This window comes from Trachemys scripta, chromosome 5 (assembly GCF_013100865.1).
Source record: "Trachemys scripta elegans isolate TJP31775 chromosome 5, CAS_Tse_1.0, whole genome shotgun sequence".
NCBI classification, from domain to species: domain Eukaryota; kingdom Metazoa; phylum Chordata; order Testudines; family Emydidae; genus Trachemys; species Trachemys scripta.
This window is the reverse complement of record NC_048302.1, coordinates 86,126,394-86,149,399: the sequence shown is the minus strand read 5'-3', so window position 1 is coordinate 86,149,399 and position 23,006 is coordinate 86,126,394. Positions and strand designations below refer to the sequence as shown.

The 23,006-nt window shown below is 39.8% G+C and overlaps 1 protein-coding gene across 1 annotated transcript in view; it reads right to left on the bottom strand.

Annotated features, from left to right (window-relative positions):
* SGCZ (sarcoglycan zeta) overlaps positions 1 to 23,006 on the bottom strand; it is a 401,035-nt gene that overhangs the window by 108,580 nt on the left and 269,449 nt on the right. The window contains exon 3 of the mRNA XM_034772405.1: positions 15,357 to 15,444. Within this exon, the coding sequence (XP_034628296.1) occupies positions 15,357 to 15,444 (88 nt within the window). The remainder of the gene's footprint in view (positions 1 to 15,356; positions 15,445 to 23,006) is intronic.

Genomic DNA, 23,006 nt, shown 5'->3' with positions numbered 1-23,006 from the left:
AAAAAAAATTAAAATCATCACTGATAAAGTTTGCAGATGACAAAAAATTGGGGGAATGGTAAATAATGAAGAGGACAGGTTACTGACAGAGGGTAATCTTGATCACTTGGTAAACTGGGTGCAAGCAAACAATATACATTGTAATAGAGCTAAATGTAAAAGTATACATCTCAGAACACTTACAGGATGGGGGTCTATCCTCAGTAGTGGTAAAAGCACTAAACATTTTTTGGGAGCCATGGTGGATAATCGGCTGATCATGAACTCCCAGTGTGATGCTGTGGCAAAAACAGCTAATGAATCATTGTATGCATAAATAGGGGGATCTTGAATAGGAGTAGAGAGATTATTGCACCTCTATATATGGCACTCATGTGACCACTGCTGGGATACTGTGTCCAGTTCTGGTGTCCACAATTCAAGAATGAGGTAGATAAATTAGAGATGGTTTGGTGAAGAGACACAAGAATGATGAAAGGATTGGAAACCATACTTTATAGTGTTAGACTCAAAGAGCTCAATCTATGTAGCTTAAGAAAGAGATAGCTAAAAGGTGACTTTATTATAGTATATAAGCATCTATACAGGCAAATATTTAATAAGGGCTTCTCAATCTAGCAGAGAAAGGTACATGATCCAATGGTTCTAAGTCAAAGATAGATAAATTTAGAGTGGAAATAAGGTGTACATTTTTGACAGTGAGAGTAATTAACCATTGGAACAGTTTACCAAGGGTCGTGATGAATTCTCCATCACTGACAACATTTAAATTAAGATTGGATATCTTTCTAAAAGATCTGCTCTAGGAATTATTTTGGGGAAGTTCTGTCGCCTGTGTTACTATACAGGAGGTCAGATTAAATAATCACAGTGCTCCCTGCTGGCCTCAGAATCTATGAATCTAAAAATATATTAGGAAAAAACATGAAATGGACTTGTTTGGCTCAGTTAAATAGCAATATGAGAGTGCTTTCCTCTCTATCATAGGCCTGTTGATTTTTAAAGGCTTATGTGAAATGAGTTTAACAATTTCATTTCAGTTTTGTGGCTAGGATGTTCACATTAGAAATCCCCACAATTGGCCTCATTTGAGGTCTGGGAGGCAGATATTCACACATGCTCTGGCCCATTTATGCCATGTAAAAGGGCAGAGAGTCCTAAAGGGGTCCTAAGAGCTCCATATCTAGCTGAGTGCAGATTCCCCTTGTGGAGATGCTGCAGAAGACAGCTGAAATGCTGCCTTCTGAGGACCCCATCATAACCCTGATGTATGGGGTGGGACTTGGGTTGAGAGGTGCATACTGGGGGCAAATCTCTGGAGATTCCAGGCAGCACTGTGGCTCTCAGGGCAGCCTGGGGAGTTGGCCCTAACTTTGACGCGCCCCACCCCCCCCAGGGCTATTTAAGTTACACGGTGGGTCTCTTCAGCCTCCATAATAGCCAAAGGACACAAAAGTGGCTTAAATAAACCACTCACCTCCCCTAGGCTGAGTTCACTTCTCATTTTACAGATGCAGATTGAATGGAGATGGAACAACAATCATTTTAGCGGAAAGGGTCATCTAATGTGTTATCCGGTCCAAGGGTTGTGGCCAGCTTTATTTTGTTGTTTCTCTTTGCTTTTCATTAAACCCTTCTTTCATACTATACCAAATAAACAATAATATTCTTATCAAATCATCTCTAATAGAGGAGTGATCAAGTTTAGATCCACAATGATTCTATTTCTGTCCTCTTCATAAATTCACTTTTCCATAAAAATACATAATTAAATCTAGAATCTGTCCACTACATCCAAATGCATGGGACTGGGTGAAGTGCGAGCCCCCAGAAGAATTCCAGCTGAATAATGCAGAATTTCCTCCTGGTGACTCACTGAAAGCACACATACAGTGGCAGCTCTGCCCCCTTTGCCATAGGTGTAACGTATGCTCCACTCAGAGCACAGCCAGCTCTACTGCCTGATGATGGTTGGAGGTGTGAAATGGACCAGCCCCTATAGGTAGACAATGCCTACCGGAACACAAGCATAACCAAATGTATTATGCACCCACCGAGGGGGCAAGATTCTGTGCTCCACCTCTAAGAAGAAAAGTACAAGGAGAGATGGATTCAAGATGGCTTCAAGCCACCTTTGTGCCCTCCTGATTCTATTTTGCTCTGGAAGCTGCAGTGGCCCTGAGGAGCTGTCTAAGTTACAGTAGACTTGTAGGGCTGTTCGAGGTGGCAGCAGTACTGCCTGGAATCTCCCCAGCACTATGTGCCCAATCAAGTTCCCAACGTACTCCTTACATCAGGGCTTACAAGGGGTCCACAGAATAAGTCACAGACAGTTTTCCTTGGGTCCTGCATGGGAGAATTCTCTCTTGGATGGAATTGGGAATTTTAGGGCCCCCTTTTACTGTAGAGGGGCTGGAAATGGGTGAGAAGTGGGTCCCTAGTATGTTTCTTTCAGACATTTCTCAGCTCAGTTATCTGCAGGTCTTATTTCCAAATCTTATTTTTGTTGCTCTACTTTGAACCTCCTCAAGTCTTATTTATTTTTCTTTTAACATGAACACATTAATTGAATTTAGGCTTGGATGCAGTACAGGTTTACAACCTGACTTGTTTTATACATGATACTTGTATTAGTAAAATCCAGGTTAGTATTTGCCTTTTTTGCAATAGTATTGCGTTGGCCCATACTTCATTTATTATCCACTATAAACCTCATATCCTCCTCTGCAATACTAATGTGTAGCCAGATTATATTTGATTATTTCTTCTCTAATGAAGTCTTTTAGCACTACCCTTATCAACTCACCTTTAATTGACTTTAGCCTAGTTGTTCAATTTATCAAGATCATTTAAATCTAGTTTCTGCAACCATGTATTCCTACACCTCATTTTCTTAACAATACGTCTCTTCGCTATCATTTTAAGATCTTATAGTGTACAGTAGCTTTTTTTCCCCTAGAGGAGGAAAAATGGTGAAGTCAAGAAACATGCTAGAAAGACATGATGGCTTCTTACTAGGGTTTTTTTTTTTTAAATAGTATTAAATTTCTGGATTTAATAGAATAAAGTTACAAAATAGCATTACATTTGCTTGCCCTTTTTTATGCCTTTCTCCTAAACCGTTCATATATAGAATGGCATATTGTCTCCAAAATTAATGAGCTGTCTGAATGTCAGAAGGAAAAAAGGAGTAAAAATAAAATCTGAATGTCCTGTCAGGGACTGTTAAAGGGCCAGATGCTGTAGGTAATTTAATTGTGCTTAGCACCCAGCAGCAGCTTTGTGAATGTCATGACAAATGCACAGCACCTGCCTTAGCAGTTCAATCAAGTATTAGTAGTTAATGAAGTTAAAGACTGAGAATTAACACCATCTTTTGAAGATGTAGGCCAAACCACTGAAAACATATTAAAATTCCTTTGAATAGTGTCTGCTTTCCCCCTGCCCCCACTTTTGGATCCACCTGCTACATAACCAAACCAACTATTCCTACTTTAAACATTTCTGAGCAGCAGTTATGCTATCTGTATTGGCTGACAGAGCATGAGGGTTAGCACCATTAAGACAGATGGCAAGGGATTAATGATTAAACACTAACACCCCTGTACTGTACTGAACCATTAGTGACTTTTTATTCACTAACTAGGACATCTACAGTTGAATCCAACTATAACGCAGAGTTCCATGTCAGCTAGTAGGTTTAAGGAAATGCAGTTTCCTTTCTAATGAATTGTTATAGTCTGCTAGACAAGACATTTCCTTTTCCTTCTTCTTCATGCTACCTGGGAACACGCTGACACTCTACTAATCACGGTTCTGATCATGCAAACAGTTTCTAATACAGAAGGTAAGAAGGGACACAATTTATATTCTAGTTGGACATTTCAATCTTCACTGAAAGCGTGTGTCACCTTCTGACTGGCCCACATCAGGTTTGCCAAAAAGATATCTAAAGCACATTACCTATCAGAAATTATATAAAATAGGCTTACTGTGTTCAACATCACTTTCTGAAGTGAAACATTCTGATGAAAGATATGGAGAATGGCCTGTTGGCTGGACACTGAGGGCACTCCCTATCTCATAACAAAAATTTTGTCACTGACAAGCATCTTATTAACACTTTTCTTTTCTTTTTTTTTTTATAAAGTTTCTCTCTATTTCAAGAAAACCATCATTGCAACTGTGAAGCTGAGCTGGAGAACCTACCTCTATGCCAGTTTAACTGAGAAGCAACAAAAAGTCTTATCTCAATGATGAGTTGGTTATCTTAAGCTAGTTGCTTCTTAGAAAGTATATTCCTGAGTAAAAATTTCTGTAAATAACTGTATATGTATAACATTTTGGTAACAAGTTTAATCTTAGCTGTCTAGATATTACTTTAAAATCAACAAGTAGTTGAAAGTTGAGTCTAGAGAAACTTCTCAATGCTGCCTATGGGCCTGATGTGATGGGCATTCTCAGAGGCTACCTAACAGCTTAAGCCATGTACAAAAAAAATCACTATTGTAGGAGATGATGGTAGTGCCTGCTTCACTTTTTAGCCCTGTCCCTATAGCACTCACAAAGAATGTGGGAGATCTGGGTTCAATTCCCACCTTTGCTTGTTATGGAGCAGGGATTTGAACCCACATCCCTCCATCTCTCAATTGAATCTCTCCCTTTGAAGCCATTCTATATTGTATAAATAATTAAATACTCATTTGGCCAGAGTAATAGTGAGAATGAATCTATATCTCAGTGGTTAGGGCACTCACTCCAGTTCAAGTCCCTGGTCCAATAGCTTTTTAATTATTTACCCAAAGTGGAGTGGTTTCAACATGAGACATTGAGAGATCCACTTCAGAATATCCCATAGCTTAGTGGTTAGGATATTCTCCTGAGACATGGATTCAGATTCTCTCCACATCAAGTAGTGGGAGGAAGTGAACCCAGGTCACCCATATCCTAGGTAAGTGCTACAACCACAGGTCTAAACATTATAAGCTATAAAAGTTATACCTTGTTTTCTTGTGAGAAAGGACCTAGGCACTTAACTCTAGGAGAGGTTCACAGCTGTGAAGCCTGAGTGAAGATAGGCACCTAAGGTGCTTGAGGATGCGGCTTAGGCCACAGCTCCTAACTCTCTCCATGCACTGTATAGGGAGCCTGGGTGCTTAACTCAGGGCTCTGATTCAGGTGACAGGGTGCCTAACATTAGGCATTGCCACACTGAGCCCAAGTCCCCTTTCTGGCAGCTTAACAAAAAGAAATTGGAGTAAAAAGTGAAGAGATTAAAAGCTCTGCCGGAGTGGGGAGCCCAGTGAGCTTCCCAATAGGGCTACCAGACCCCTGTCTTTTGTAGAGCCCCTTTCACAGTATCACTGGCGACTACCCATGATTAAAAAAAAACACTATAGTGGGGGTGGTAAAGGAAATGTTACTAAACAGCTGGGCAGCAATAACTATGACTGGGCATTTGTCAGAAGAGCCAAAGCAAGTGAGGATTCAGGGAGTTACCAGAGTAACTCACATGGTGCAAATTAGGAAAAATAAAACAATTTTAATAAGACTATGGAAAGAAGAGTGTGGCAATTAATGAGGTGGAAGCACAGAAGACCAAGGTGTGGTTTGATGCCAAAGGAGACCTGACCGATCATCAAGTAGGATCTATAGTCATGATCCGGGCTCCCTACCACTCTTTCCGAAAGGATATGTTCCATGAGTGATATTGGATCGACTTGCCCCTCTGTATGCTTAGTAGACCTGAGAAGTGAAGAGCAGAGTTGGGTTCAGGGAGGCCAAGTCAAAGCTCATGAAAGTAAGTAAAGAAAGAGGTGAGAAATGGTTTCTTCCCTTTTTGTCTTATAGATTTGCAACGATGAAGTCGTGGAAGCTTACAACGTTGTGTGTTCTGATGTGGTGGATGGCATTGGTTCCAAGTTTTAGAAACACTCCGATTGAGGATTCCTCGGTCCCAAGGCCACCTCAGAAGTACAAAAGACTCCAATTGCACCATAAGAATGGAGGGAAAAATATATACAAGCCACCATCTGGAACTAAACAAAATCAAACTATCTTTCTAGGAAATTTGTCTTGTTCAGATACAGTGGTAGTATTGGAGCAGTCAGAGAACTACCAGGGGTGTGTTTGAGTGGTATCTGTGGGCCAAAATGCACAACTGGAGAAAGGGCTGTATGATTTGAGAGTTTATGGGTTTATAATACATTCCAGGAATGTGGTGGCATAAAAATGAGTCTGGGGCTTTTAAACAAGACTATGGAACATTGTGGTATATAAACAAGTATGGGTTTTTTCTAAGGCAAAACAATTTTACTTTCGTAGGCCCAACTGGTTGGCTTGTATGTAAATAGAACCCAGCTGTTTTGGTGGTGAATAATAAATAATATGCAACACCCCCAGCCCAAAATATGTACCTCTACCATAGAATCATTTAAATATGATGCTCTATAGAAACCGTACAGTCAGAAGGGACTCTGTGGCAACTATACTGGGTAGCCTGGGAGTTGAGGTCTCTCTATGGAATTCTGCAAACATTGAGGGATTAAACCTTAAAATTAACTTGATGATTGATAAATTTGATCACCTTAGCATTGATGTATGCCAATAGAGATACCTGAGTGACGAAAGCTGGAGTCAAAATGAGTTCTTGAGAAGCTGAGTGGAAAGACGTCTCGGAAGGAATCCCAACAAGGTGGATACTCTTACTACTCACTAAAAGCATCTTTGTGCACTTTAGATTAAATACGCTTTAAAGTACACTAAACAAAGGTACTTAAAAAGAGCATCCTCATGGGGAGTTAATGCAGAGTAGCTAGCATTCTGCCAATTCACATGCTATCTTGCAGAACAGTAAGTTCCTGTGTAGACAAACCCAGTCTTTGTGTATTTATGTAGGGCAGGTAGGAACACATGGCAAACTAATAGAGATAGTACGAAGACATTAATGGGTGTTGCAAATCTTGTGTAAATGGAGGAAAGGGTAGAGTTCAGTTTATGTGGGCACCTTGAATGATAATTTCTTGACATTTTTCATGTATAAATTCTTAATTCTTCCTGGGAATTAATGAAGATTTTTGCCATTGGAACTTTTGTTTTTTGTCCTATGATTTCAAAAATTTACTTATGAATTACACACCAATGCTAAGTGCTAGCAAAGTTTAAAGGCATAAATATAAACCATTTCTGAATTACCGACTCTTATAAAAAGGTTGAACAGTTTTTAGTTAGAAGTTGTAGTTGGAAACACAGTTTTTTTTCCCCCTTCTATGAACCTTGAATTTTGAAATCTCAGCTCTTTAAAACTTTCAAATTAAATTATTATTTTTTTTTTAAATTCTGGTCTGCAGTTAAACATGAAAATGTTTAGACCAAGAGGTTGCTTATGTTTGTTTGTTTTAAATAAAGCCAGAAGGGATTCAGAAATAGGTCTAGGTCCAATATTTTAAAAAATGGGTGCCTAAAGGTTAGACTCCAAAGTCCATTTAGACACCTAAATAAGGGGCCTAATTTTCAAAAGCAATGAGCATTCAGCTGTTCTCATTGAGATCAATGGGAACAGCTAAGTGCTCAGTGTTTTTACAAATTAGGCCACTGATATAGGTGCCTAAATATGAAGTTAAGATCCTAATCAGGCACTCATTTAAAAAAAATGGCTAAAACAAAATGCATCTTTCAGCGTTACCCATGTAATGACTACATGATGAAAAATGTATTATTTCTGGAGGTAAATTTTTTTCCCTGATCCAACTGTTATTCTGCACCTGTCCTACTTGTCTATGCTGCTCAATCATTGACATTAAAATAATCTTTGCCTTATTGTGATGTTCCTAAAGAGACCCTTCAACTAAAATTAGGATTTCATTACACAAAATGAAGGCTCCATATTATCTGTCCAAGGTTTTTATTACTAAAAACATAAATATCATTTCAGTAACATGCACAAACACAACATATGCTGCTTCAGATTCTACCATTTGCCTGGCTGTTTAGCACAATCCATAGTGATACTAACACAAAGAGCTGATGTTCCTGTGACTTTCTCCCCTTGTAATTTTTCAGTGTTAGCATCAAGACAGCTAGCACTGCACACTGATGACAGACATGGCCTTGTTATTATAATGACTCAGAGCCATGACTTTATATTTAAATATATATAATTGAATTCTCCAGTGCTACCTGTCGCCATTGTTTATACTTTCCACCTTCACTCCTTGTAGATTGGGATGTGCTCCAAAATGTCTTCATGATGTACTTTATTACCCTCCTCTACTGAATATACTTCATCATCCTGAGTCTCTCATGGAATTGAGTACCTCATTTATTAACAGTTTTATTCAGGGTCTTCCATCTCCCTGAATGATCATACCTTACTTTTTTCTTTTCTTTAAAACAGAAAATGGTAGCTAGATTAATCTTCCATTTGAAGATCTTCAGAAGGGCTTAAATTGTCATTTAAGTATTGATTATTTCCTAGAGACCTGCGGGGCACTGTGGGGCTTGGGGCATTAGCCCCATGGGGCTTGCTGGGGTTTCTGCGGGTTCGACAATATTTACTGTCACTCTGCTCCAGATAGCCCTGGCTGAATTTAAGCCCTGCTTTTCAGACCTTTCTAGTCTAGCATGGACACTTTTCCAAATATCTCAGATGAAGAGTGTGTATTCTCCTAAAGTTTGACCAGTGCAACAATTTGGATGTCAAGATCTGGGTCCAGATTATCCACAGTGTGGCCCCTTGTGTAGGCATTTATATATGTGTAAAGTGGGTGTAAAATGCTACTGTTCTGATTTGGTAGCATTTTACACCTGTTTTCTACATGTGTAAATACAAAGTGAAGTAGTAGAGAATCAGCCACGAAAAGTCTTGTTCTTGAGATTCTCAATAACATTGTATGCACCACATTCCTCTTATACTCTTACAGGAGCATTTCAGATTTTGTAACGTTCACAAACCAACATTCTTTTCTATTTGTTCCACTTTTAAGATGAATTGACAATTCAATTCATTTTCCATTTTAGGCCACTATTAATTTCTCTGAATCCTGTGGCCTGATGTTCATAAATAAAAGAACATCCACAACTTGTATTATCAGCAATAAAAGGTGTTAGTGCTCAGGATTTCTGAAAAATATCAGGCTACTCACTCCATAGACTTCACCAAAAAAATAGAGAGAAAAAGATAAATGGGACAAAATGTAAATGACATTTATAGTTAGGAACGTTCCACTCTCTTGATTTAATCTGCACCAGCTGTAGACCAATTAAACAGTTCCCAGGTGTTCACATTAATGACTAAAACAACAACAAATGTTTTCTTTAGGGCTATTTAAGTATTTATAATATTAAACTCAAATACAACGTGTCTAAGCAGATCAGGTCACACACACACACTTTTGCAATGTTGTATGGACTTGACAAAAAATGGTATCACCAACCAGAGTACCAGATTCACGGCTGCAGATGTAAATGAGTGTCACAGAAACCCCACCTTTTAACAATAACAGCTGAAGCAGAACATTTTAATAATATATCTGCTAGAAGCAACAGGCACTGGCAAGTACGAAGTGGCTAAAACAGATATCAGTTTAATTTCTTCTCATCTGTATCTGATAAAAAGTCTGGTTACTTTTGCACATCTTTTTCCCATGGTCATTTAGAATAATCAGCAGAGGTGATGGGTTTCTGTGAAAGATACTCCCAAACAAGTGTAGTTTCTACAGGCCTGAAGCAACAGTCTTAACTCCACATGAAGGCAAAAAGTAGTAAGTCATAAAAGCTAGAATTTACAAAGAAACTAACTGTAAAACTATCTGAGGATTCTTGAATATATGAAGTAGCAGATCATAAAGAATGTATGTAATAGGAGCAACATTGCTCAATCTATGGAATTAAAGGAAAATGAAACCAGACTTTTACAGGAATTACTGATTAATAATATGAATATCTGTCAAAAAATCCCTGCCCCCACATCTCTTAGCCCTCCCTCCTGAAAAAGGTAGATAATTTTTCTCAGTCATCAGACAAAACAGACATACAGCAGGAAGAGAGGTTTCCTGACTGCTTAGAAGCTGGAGCATCTCCTTGAGAACGAACTTCAGAAATAGTAATCACAACACATGAAATACCTAAAACAAATTTCAGTCCTCTCCTTGTTCAGAAACAACATATGATAGTTAATGGCCTAACACTAGATAGAACCATTGGGCTTTCATAATGTTATGTGGTTTTCCTTATAAGCATTAGTGTTTATAAAGTCTGTTTCTTTAATTCTCATTTTTTAATGGGAGGTTGACTTGTTTTACCAAAACTTTTCTATTCCATGCCATGCCAGTCCAGGTTAGTACCTATTCTTGAAGCATATTGAGAACAGCAGGTATCATTTATAAAATGAAAAAATATCACTGTGAGAAAAGCGAAGTGTTAGAGTCCTTCTTCAAGGCACAGATTCCAAATCCCATTAAACACTGATTGCTTTAGAGTTCTGTGGAAGGCTGATGATTTGAGAGTGTCAAAGCCATGGCTCAGACTTGGCATAGAGCGGATCCCATATTCGTTTTTCTGTTGGTGCTCACGAACAGTAGAATATCAAAGTTTCTTATCTAACTACACATTAAACATTTCCATTACATGCCTATATCTTTGCAGTATGGGGAAGTTCTGTTATTCTGAAGTAAAGCTAATAAATGAAAACATTCCTCTTTACTACTCTAACTTTATCCTTACAACCCCACACTTCAATTTTTTCTCTATATCTTGTGGTTTTGTTGTATAATACAATGGGCAATCACTGGTAGGTTATTATTATTATTAATTATTTTGTGCTATTTAAAAGTACATTTGTGGATACCAAATGCATAGTTCAAATATTAAAGTAGTATGTAGAATTGCCCAAAGGAGAAAATAATTTACTAATGGCTGCTTTTCATCCCAAGAGATGTTTAACCACTTTTCTTGCAGGAACTAAAATAATATCTACTATGGAAAGAGAGTGGAAACTGAATGTGATAATCTACTGGAAATATCTTTGGGAGACAAACATACTGAAGTTTTGTAAAAATGATGCATTTAAGATGAGGACTCCAAGAAGATACAGAAGCCTGCTACCAGAGCTTTGTAACAGAAAGCCTTATCATTGGAGTAGGATATAACTACTAACACTGATTTATTTAATGTAAATATAATCTAATACACTATGTATTTTGCCACCCCAAGCACAGCAGTCAGGTGACTTTTGGCGGCGCACCTGCGGGAGGTCCGCTGGCAACGCGGATTTTGTGGCATGCCTGCGGGAGGTCCGCCAGTCCTGCGGCTTCGGCGTACTTGCCGCCTAATCCGCGGGACCGGCGGACCTCCCTCAGGCATGCCGCCAAAGGCTCCCTGACTGCCACCCTCACAGCGACCGGCAGGCCGCCCCCGCGGCTTGCTGCCCCAGGCACGTGTTTGGTGCGCTGGTGCCTGGAGCCGTCCCTGCACACTGCATTACATGTGATAAATTGCCAAGTCAGGATTATAGCTATTAAATGCAGATATTTTATAGTATCTTTCATCTAACAAAAAAAAGATAAAAAATACCCTTCCTAATTTTAAAAATTGTTAGGACTTACATATGGATGTTTTTGGGTGGAGAGAAGAAACTGACATAACTGTATTTCCGAATGGCTATTTTTTCACCTCTGAAATGTTAGCTTAACCGTTTTCTTAGGAATGCAAAACTACTAACTGAAAGGTAATGCGTGCTTTGCTTTCAATGAAATGGGGAAGAGGCAGCATTTTGCTTTCATAAGTAGGACTCCACATCAGTCACAGAAGTCACGGATTTGGTGAATTTCTGGGACTTCTGCAGCAGCCAGTGTGGCTGACCCCAGGGCTGCCCAGGCAGCTGGTTCGGGGGCCAGCTGCTCAGATGGCTTCGGGGACAGCCACACCGGCTGCTGCTGGAGCAGCTCTGCAGCCAGCTACTTGGGCGTCCCTGTGTGCCTGGCCCTGGGGACTGCTTGAGCGGTGGTCCAGGGGGGTCAGAGCAACTGATTCCTGACGGCCCCCAGCAGCTGGTGCTGCTGGCTCCATCCCCCCAGGATGCTGCCCCCCAGTACCATCCCCCCCTAAGATTTAGTCATGAGTATTTTTAGTAAAAGTCATGGACAGGTCATGGTCCGTGAATTTGTTTATTGCTTGTGACCTGTCCATGACTTTTACTAAAAATACTCATGACTAAATCGTAGCCTTACTCATAAGCAATAAAGCTGAGCAATAAAAAATTGTAGAATTTGCAGATAATGTTTCTGCAAAAAATTTTGGTTTTAACCAAATAGCTTGTTTCAAGAAAAAATACTTTGTTGAAAAATTCCCAACCTCTAGTAAAAACATCTATAAAGTTATAAATACAATATTCTGAATAGTTTAACATTACTCAGTATTTTGTGTTATTTCTTCTTGAATTTATAAAGAATATGACAACATTCATTTGGACATATCCTTTCCCCATAGAATATATAGTATGTTGATTCTCCAGGTTGAATACATCTTAGGTTTCATAACATGAGACAGAAGAGTTCTTTATTTAAAAAATCCCTTTTTAATATCCTTTCCCTGGGGAACACAAGATTCTTTTATCCAAAAGGTTTACCACATAGACAAGATGACAGCAATATTTTATGATAACATCAATTATATAAACCCTAGACAGAAATATTACTTTCATGAAAAACTTTTTACTACAGCATCCTGTATAGTAAAACAATCTATTAAAATTGTTAATAACAACACTAACACTATATAGCAATTACTAACAGAGTGTAGAGGTTTTTGTTTTTCTTCTACCCTCCCCATGGCAAGATTTGTGATAGACAAGATCAAGAGATTTTTAAGGCAACAATATCAAAAAAGTCAGAACTATTGTTAAAGGAAAATCAATAAACTTTTGGTTTCCCAGCCAGTATACATTTACTTTTCTTCTAATATATCAGGAGTGGGCAAACTTTTTGGCCCGAGGGCCACATCTGGCTGGGGAAATTGCATGCAGGGCCATGAATGTAGTGCTGGGGCAGGGGATTGGGGTGCAGGAGGGAGTGCAGGGTGTGGGAGGGGGTGCAGGAAGGGGCTCAGGGCAGGGGGCTGGGTTGTGGCAGGGGGCTCAGGACAGGGGGTTGCGGTGCGGGATGCAGGAGGGGTTTGGGGTGTGGGCTCCGGCCCGACGCCACTTACTTGGAGTGGCTCCAGGGTGGCAGCAGTTTGCAGTGGGGCTGAGGCAGGCTCCCTGCCTGCCCTGGCCCCATGCTGCTGCTGGAAACAGCTGGCTCCACATCCCTGCAGGAGGGGGCGGGGAGCAGAGTGCTCCGCGTGCTGCCCTCCTGCGGATACCTCCACTGAAGTTCCAATTGGCTGCGGTTCCCTGTTCCCAGGCAATGGGAGCTGGGGGCAGGGTCAGTGCCTGCAGGCGAGGGCAGTGCACAGAGCCTTCTTGCCCCCCCGGGCCAGACATGGTGCCGGATGCTTCCGGGAGCGGTGCGGCACCATGGGGGTGGCAATCCTGCGGGATAGATCCAAAGCCCTGATGGACTGGATCTGGCCCACGGGCCATTGTTTACCCACCCCTGTAATATATCCTCTATCTGGAACATTTAATTATTTTAAAGGATACCTCAGTATTGATCTTTTTCATCAGTACTCTCAAGGCCATGAATGAGAGTCATGTGCTCGCCACTAAAATATACAGCCTTATTAGTAATAGAGATATGCTTTAATGTTTAGTAAATCATACTTATGATATAGTTAAATATTAGAAAATAGTAGACTTAATAAAAGCGGGACAAAGTAAAAGGAAATCAAAATAAAATGTACCACATTAGTAACATTAGGAAGTTAGTAACATTAGACCACTTCGAATTTTAATTTCATTTGGAATTTTTAGCTCTTATATTTTGTACTTCAATTGTAAAATAAAGATATATCACATACATTTTCATTAATGACTGGAAATATGTTCCATATTATACTGATTACAGTACAATTATGTCCTGACAACACAGACAACATTTTGCTATCTGGGAAAGAATTTCAAATAGGTTTACACTGTTTACATTCTGTCAGGGCCGCCCAGAGGAGGGGGCAAGTGGGGCAATTTCCCGCAGGGGTCCCCACGAGAATGTCAGAGGCTCCCCCCTAGCCCCGGCCCCGGCCCTGCCTTTGCCTTTCTCCATCCCCTGGCGCCTCAGCACGCCGCGTCCAGGAGCAGCCCCGGACAGCACTGCAGCAGCGTGGTTCGGGCGGGGCCTGAGGTCCTCTCACTTGGAGCCATGTGGTAAGGGGGCGGGGCTGCTAGCTCCGGTAGGCCAAGTGGAAGGAGCTCCTGGACACAGCTCGCTGAGGCTCTGGGAGAGGGGGGAGGCGGCATGGTAAGCCCCTCTGAGCTGGGCACACCTCGACCCCGAGCTCCGAGCCCAGCCCCTCTGAACCAGGCACCCCCCGACCCCATCACCCCACAGCCCTGACCAGCTCCGAGCCCAGCCCCTCTGAGCCAGGCACCCCCCGACCCCATCCTCCACTGCCCTGACCCCGAGCTCCGAGCCCAGCCCCTCTGAGCCAGGCACCATCCGTCCCAGAGCCCAGCTCCCCACCCAGCTCTGGGCAACAGTAGTGCCACCCCCAGGCAGCGACAGCCCATTGGCACCAACCATCATCATCACCCAGTGACAGCCCATATGTAATTGCAAATTTATACATGCCATTAAAACATTTCATGTTTTTAAATAATGTATTTTGTGTATTTTCAAATTATTAAAAATTTATTTTTGAATGTATTTCACTGGTTATTTTTTACATTTCCAAATACATGTTACTATAGTATTGCAACTTTTTTTATGGAAGGGGCCCCCGAAATTGCTTTGCCCCAGGCCCCCTGAACCCTCTGGGCAGCCCTGCATTCTGTTACTCGGATTGTGCAATCCAATCTGTCCAGAACTGAATTCAGGACCCGGGCTAGGGGGACCAATTCAATGCTCATTGAAGAGATGGAAGTTTTTCTGCTAGAAAACTGATAATTACTTTCCATGAAAAAAATTGAAAGAAGCCAGAAAAAATTCATTTTGTGCAAAACCATCTGCTGAAATATTTGTTTGTGACAAAAAAAAAAAGAAAGAAAAATATTTTGATGAATGAAAAAGCCATTTTTTCTCTCTTTTTTTTATACTGGCTCTACTTTCCATTGACTCCAATGAGTGTTGAATCAGGTCCAACATAATGTTATTCTTCAGTATGATTATCAGAGCTTTTGCAATAAATATTTTACATCACTGAATAAAATATTATTCATGAGACTTGAATAATACATATAATCTTCTTTAAAGAAGAACACTCACCTACAGTCAGTTGTCCAGTTAATTGTCCCATGTGATTTCTTGCATTCACTGTTACATTCCTGTCAGACTGTAAGACCAGTGGGCTATCCTGGTAAACATGTATAAGACAAGCAAATGAGAGAAAAAAAAGATGTAGAGGTAGAATTCAATTAGAACTGTAAAAATAACCCCATACATATGATGATAGGGTCTTGCCAAAACATTATATTCTTATTTTACATCAAAATTCATGTAAATATATACAAAGAACAAAAATCTTAAAAATGAAAATCTTACTGCACAGCCTCTATTTTTAGAGATGAGATATGAAATCATGCTCTAGAAATAATGTTTTATTCTCTGAGGATCACGTTTGGATGATACAATTTATGAACTAAAAATAATAAAAATGTTGCATTTTATCTTAACCTTTACCATATAACAAAATCCACCTATTTTTCATACAGTACCCTTGGGTGTTTGTAAAGTAAGATTATAAATGATATTAAGCCTTTGGCGGAGTAAGTGTTATTCCTATTTCCGGACTGATGAAAACAGAAGTGTAGAAAGGTTACAAAGGACATCACTAAGTTAACAATCACAATGAATTATTTTCCCTACACTTATTACAAATAGTGCCTGAGATTAGAGGGGATTTTCTTTTTATAGCTTGTTAGCTTTGTGCATTTGACATAACCTTGTGTAGGCTCAGTTCCGCTATTTCCACTCCTTAGTTTGTCCAATTGTTTACATGGGCTTTTCATATAACAGGGGAGGGAAATAAATTAAAAAAAAAAAGACATGCAATATACCCTCGCTATAACAAACCTATTGGGATCCAGGCCATTTGTTCATTATAGTCAGGGGTACGTTATAGCAAAAAACCCAATCACAATGAGGCCTGTTGGCTCCTGCCAGTGGAGTGGGTCCAGAGTGTCAGCTCAGCTCTTAGCCACATGGCAGGCTGGATAAAAACTGTGCACCCATATGCAACATCCTCTTCCCCCCACCCCCTTTTTTTTAAAAAAAAACAACAACAACAGTATAGTACTGTAGTTGGGATCCAGGGTCTGTGTTCATCATAGCTAAACATTAATTATAATGAAGGGAATTATAGCAAGGGTGTGCTTTATGTTATTTTAAATCCACAAAATTTGGCATAAATAAATGGATCAATGACACCATATTCAGATATGGCACAAAGAATATTGCTACAGGAAGCCAGTCATGCATATTTTTAAAATTAGATTTATAATGGAAAATTTAAAACAAACATCATAATCCTACTCAAAATCAGTGAGTTTATGGATCCGTTTGAACAGCACCTCTACAGTTCAGAGGTATGGTTTGGACTGATTTGATTTAGATAAGCATGCTTGCATGTTAGCTAAACATTCTGTTTTTAAAGGTATTGGTTTGTGATTTCAAACAGTATTACATTAAAGTGCACTAGGGAACTTTTAATGCAGACCACTAAAGTCTATACAGAGCAGTGCTTGCTAACAAGTTTGACAGTGATATAGACAATGGCCTGAGATTATTTTTGTATTTATCTATTACATTGAACAGCCATGAGATGATACATTAACAAGTAGAGCTGGTTGAAGAAACTGACAAAACCATATTCTGTTGGAATATTCAGTTCCATTGAAATAGAAACTTCATTAAATTGGGTTAATTATACCAGATTTTATTTCAGAAGAAAACTGGTGGGAAAAATTTCAGTTATGTTGAAACATCCAATTTTAACATTTTTTGGGATGAAACATTTTGATTTTTTGTTTTGAAATGGCTTTTGTGTTTGTTTTCTAACTTTATAATATAACATAAAAAATAAAAAAAATTAACTTCAGAAATTCAGTTTTGTTCTGATTCTGAAGTAAGCCAAATTTTGAAATCCTTCATGAACCAGAATGTCCATCCTCTGCACAGCTCTATTAACAACCTAACCCAGAACTGTGACTAAAGTAAAATTTTTGTATCAAATAACCAATTCCAAGAGCCATCCAGTCCTGCAATTTATCTGAACTTATATGAACCTATTGATTGTGCATATGGCAAGATCAGGTTTTGACCTAATAAGCTTTAAATTACCTGGGATGAGCCTACCTAAGAGACCACCTCTTTTCCTGTGAAACACTATCACAGTTACACTCAGCTGAGCCATTGATGCTAGATCCTTTCTTGATATAATCGAGTTGATACAATAGAGAGTAGGCAGGACATTCTCTGTTCTCATTCAACCCCATGTATAATACAGCCTGAATTTGCAACTTCCAGGGCATACTGCAGGGTCCGTTTGTCTCATCCAGCTTTTGAAGAAGTATTAAGGTACATGGTGGTTAGCATTTGATTATGAGCTGCTGCTTTGGCATGAAGGGTGAGTTGACTGAACTGCATATTTAGTTTGTGAATTTAAATGATTGTAAGTCACGAGGAGCTTGATTATGGGTTCTTTTGTTATTCTAACTAAAAAGAAAATTAAGAAAATAAATAAAAAAAAAAGCTGCTTGTGGTCACTCTTTTCTAGAAAGAGGGATCATCTCCTCCCCACTAATTCCTCATCATTGTTGAGAAGATGGGGAAATGACTACGAAAGTCACATTTGGACTTATTTTACTTGAATGATGAATTGTAGCTGTACTTCAATCTTGCATACCCCATCGCCTTTTTCTTCTGGCACAGGGCGTTCCTTTATCATAAAAAGCTCTTCTGGATTGTGTTTCCAGTGATTTTTAATCCTAAAATGGTACTCGGTCTGTAGAAAGGTCTGAAATTATTTTGACCTAGTTTCTAAAACAGTAAGTGTGTTTTGTCTTTCACTGGACCCTATAGCAATCTTATGTATTTCCCTGATAAAGAGCTTGCTTGGCTTGTCTATTTTCTTTCCAGGTGCGGAACCATAACTATCTGAGACACTGTGTTCAGAGCAACCATTTGAGCAGAGAATATGATCATACCAAGGGATGCCTCAGCAACAAAAGCAGCTGCTATGGATATTTTTCTCAGCACTGATTTTATTTTCATGTCCCCTATGGACCTTTGAAGATCATTAGCACAGGCAACTGCCTCTCTGGCAAAAGAGGTTGTAATACACATCTGAAGCTTCAAAATGTATCTTTAAAGAGCCCTTTACTCTGCTGGCTAGTCAATTTTTCGAAAGAGACCCTTCTCACCCAGAATAACCATATCCTTATCAAGAGAGGCTATTATCATGTCTACCTTTGCCTGCTGAACTAAATCTTTAGATTCAGCAGTTTACTGAAACTGAGTAGCTATCTCAGAGATCTTTGCATTCTCATCCAAAGGGTTTTTGTTTTCTTTTCTCACTTAGGAGAATAACTAACTTGATTATCACATGCTTTCTGTTCCTCAGGTTTGTGAACTAGTGCTCTGATTGTAAATGAAAACCTAGGATAGAAACTCTTAAGTATGACTGTTTGGCATGTGGTTGTTTGCTCAAAAAGTGTGAATTGGGAGTACTTTGTTCCAGGTGGGCCTTGAGTGGTTGATTGGAGGGAAGGCTTTGAGCCAGCAGCCTTATAAAAAGGCAGCCAGATGCAAACTGAGGACTGGCAAACAGAGGGAGTTTGCCTGGAAGTTCACCTGTGGGGAGTTCCCACAGAGTGTTTTTGCCTTTTGGGCTTCTGTAACCATCTGAAGAGGCTCTTAGAAGGAAGACATTATGGATAGTGAGCGATCAGCTGTTGTAACCTGCACAGGATGGGCCATGTTTGTCTTTCTCCCAAAGGACAGAAGCAACTTCATCTGTGCGAAGTGCAAGCTGGTCTCCATATTGGAAGAGAAGGTTAAAGGACTAGAGACCCAAGTATCAACCCTGCATTGAATCAGAGAAAATGAAGACTTTCTGATTAGAAGTTAGCATTTGGTACTGAAGGCACAGCATGCTGAAGAATCAGAGAGGGCAGTGCAGAACAGGGAAGAAAATTGGCAGCATATGATCTCCAGAAGAAGAAAGAGGGAAAACCCATGTACCCACAATGCAGATAGAGGTAAGAAACCACTTTTAGGCTCTCTGCACAGGTGGAGAATGATTTGGTAGAATTTTCTGAGGGAAGGGATCAGAAGGAGACCCCATCAACTGGAAGGCATGGGATGCATTGTCCTAGGGATGGGGGTTCCATGACCATCACTCCCAAGAGGAGGAGACAGGTGGTGGTGGTCAGGGACTCCCTTCTATGGGGGACGGAGTCATCCATTTGCCATCCAGACTGGGAGACATGAGAAGTGTGCTGCTTGCCTGGAGCTAGAATTTTGTTGCCGATGCATCCCTTGGTATGATCAGGATGTGATGGCCTGTCTGCCGAGATTGAACAAGCCCCTTCCTACTTCTCCACACGGGCACCAATGATACTGCCAAGAATGACCTTGAGCGGATCACTGCAGACTACGTGGTTCTGGGAAGAAGGATAAAGGAGTGTGAGGCGCAAGTTGTGTTCTCATCCATCCTCCCTGTTGAAGGAAAAGGCCCTGGTAGGGACCATTGAATAGTGGAGATAAATACGTGGTTATGTAGGTGGTGTCAGAGAGAGGGCTTTGGATTCTTCATCCAGGGGATATTGTTCCAGGAAGAAGGATTGCTAGGAAGAGATGGGATCCACCTAACGAAGAGAGGGAAGAGCATCTTCACAGGCAGGCTTACTAACCTAGTGAGGAGGGCTTTAAACTAGGTTCATTGGGGGATGGTGACCTAAGCCAAGAGGTAATACCAGGATACCAGGAGGAAACACAAGGAGGAGGGTGCAACAGGGGAGGCCTCCTGATTCATACTGAGAAAGGAGAACAATCAGCTAGTAATCTTAGGTGTCTGTACACAAATGCAAGAAGCCTGGGAAATGAGCAGGAAGAATTGAAGTCCTGGCACAGTCGGGGAACTATGATGTGATTGGAATAACCGAGACTTGGTGGGATAACTCACATGACTGGTGCACTGTCATGGATGGGTATAAACTGTTAAGGAAGGACTGGCGGGAGAGAAAAGGTGGAGCAGTTGCACTGTATGTAAGAGAGCAGTAATGTTAAAAAGTTTTTTCCTGTTTGATTCCCATTTAGATGTTGGAAAAGGAACCATCTTCTTTATTACACTTACATTATTTCTTGGCACTGAGTTCACTTGAATATATTCAGCGAAACAGGTGGGAGGGCATGTCCTTCTCCCCACAAACACAGTCCCAGCCATAACTGCCATCACTGCCCACTCCTGAGTACCTTGCTAGCACAACTTGGGATACAAAGTATCTGAACAGAGAGGGAGGAACAAGGAGCAGTTTGTGACATGGTCCTTCTCTTACATCTGCTAACAGCTGGCCAGCCCTGAAGGGGAGTCCTTACTACACCCTCCTAATAGGTGGCAAAACAGCTGTGTTCTCAATGCTGGGGCACTCACTGTGTCTTCCTGAGATACACAGCATCCTGGAGATACCTTAAGCAATACACAGTTCTCCAAAATGGACCAATAATTACTGTCACAATCTGGTTTAACATACCAAGCTGAAACCCATAAAAATGTTAAGTACACATAAGAACTTTTTATATATAGTATATATAAAAATATATGAATGAACTGGACAGTCAGCATTTTTTAACCCCTAGGAATCTCCCACATTGGAGAAATAACTGTGTGATAGACAGTCCACTCCCTTATTCTCCTTTTTTACTTTCACTGTGGATCCCACAAACCACTGAATCAGTGTACTGAAAAAAAACTTTTACACTGGGACAAACTTCATGCAAAAAGCAAATGAATTTATGAGACGTAACCAGTATCATCCTGCATTTCCCCCCAATAGTTAATGAAGGTATGTGTGTCAATATAAGTAATTTTCACCTCAATCCTCTTTTCTGCTCTGGAGCCTGTAGTGAATCCTGAATTTCTGACACATAAAACGTTGTCATGGAAATGTCTTTGATTTTACTAATTCAGCACCAACTTCTTCACAGAGTCATAGGTGGGCTCTTAAATAGAACATACTTAATGAAAGATATATCTTTCATCATTAGTGAAAAATACTTGGATTTCTTTCTGTAACACTAGGTAAAAATTGACATTTGAAAGAAATTTGGTAAATGGATATTGAAGCCATACCAGAGTCTATAATGCAATTATTTAAAAGGAACATGACAGGAATGCCCTTCTCTCCTTTAATTTTTGCATAAAACCCTTAGCAATAGTGACGTTAAATAATAAAATCAAAGGGATTAAAAGGGGAGATGAGAAGGAGTTTAAGAAGTTGAAGTATGCAGATGATACAACCATTATAGACCACAAACTACAATCCCTGAAATTTTTTATTTTGTTGTATTATATTAAAGACAAACTAGATATATCATCTGATGCCACTGTAATCAGGCTGTTACCTGGATTAATCTTGCAATTGGAATATATCTAGGCAGGTGAACCCATTTAGGTATACACAGAAATAACTTAAAGAGATTCATTAAATTTGAATCTAGTTATAAATACAATATAGGAACATTGGGGGGAATTAAAATTCCTTTATCTTTCCCTGTGGAGCAAGATGAACTTAATTAAAATTAATGTTCTTCCAAGAGTATTTTGTAATCTTTGCTGGCTGATGTTCCTGTGTACTATCTGAATATTACTAAATGAGGGCAGGAATTTGTATGCTGGGAAACCTAGACCTTCAAAAACCCAAAGTTTCAGTCTACAGAACTGGAGGGTTTTGAAGTCCCTTAATTTTAAACAAAACCCTGTAGCTCCAGTTACTTGTCAGAGCAATGAAGCCACCTTTTCACAGTCCAGTTATGACCAGAACCCCACTTTGTACCTCAAGAAATTTCTGTTTCTAACTTTGACTGAGTCATTTCTGTGCACCACAGAAATGTTTGACCAACTCTGAGGTAAATTAGACAAGCAATTTCTAAGGGAGGAGAGCTGAAAAATGATCGGATAAATAATATACAGCAAATACACTGAACACTTTTTGAAGTACCATGTCTCAATATTATGGCCTAAAAATGGGTTTATTCATGAGCGTTTAGCAAAATCTAGAAGCAGGATATATGTTTTTGAAGTTATTCATTGTCTAGTTAGAAATGTCAGAGTAGTCTGTTAGGTTTGGAAAAACTTTTTGACATTTGCACATAGTCCGACAGACTAGAAATTACTCATGTCTGGCTGATTTTACAATGGATTGGACTGATATACAAGGCCCTTTGTTTTCAGTTTTTATTTAGCTGAAAAAATCCTGTGAATTATCAATGTATGTTACAAACATTTAAAAAATGGCTGAAAATTGGTGTGAAATCAGTTTTCTGGGTAAATATCAGGGGACAGGAAGGACATTAAAAAAAGCAACAGATAGAGAAGTCAGAATATTGAGAGTAAAAGCTGTTTAATGCCATGATGGTTTGTTTCATATGCTATATTTAGCTGCATAATACATAGATGCGTGCCCGAACCAACTGGAGCCTCAAGATATTGTAACAAACAGAAATTAATGTGGTTCAGTATGGTTTATTAAAAATACTTCTCTTTTTAACTTATGTTTAATATAAGGGGCTTTTTATAAAATCCAGAAGTCCTAGGTAGCAAAGGCTTACAGCAGTTTTTTTCAAAGTGTCTGTTCCAAAGCTTGTTCTCCTGCACCCTTGGAGTCAGACAAATTTTAAAAAGATTCTCTCTGAATT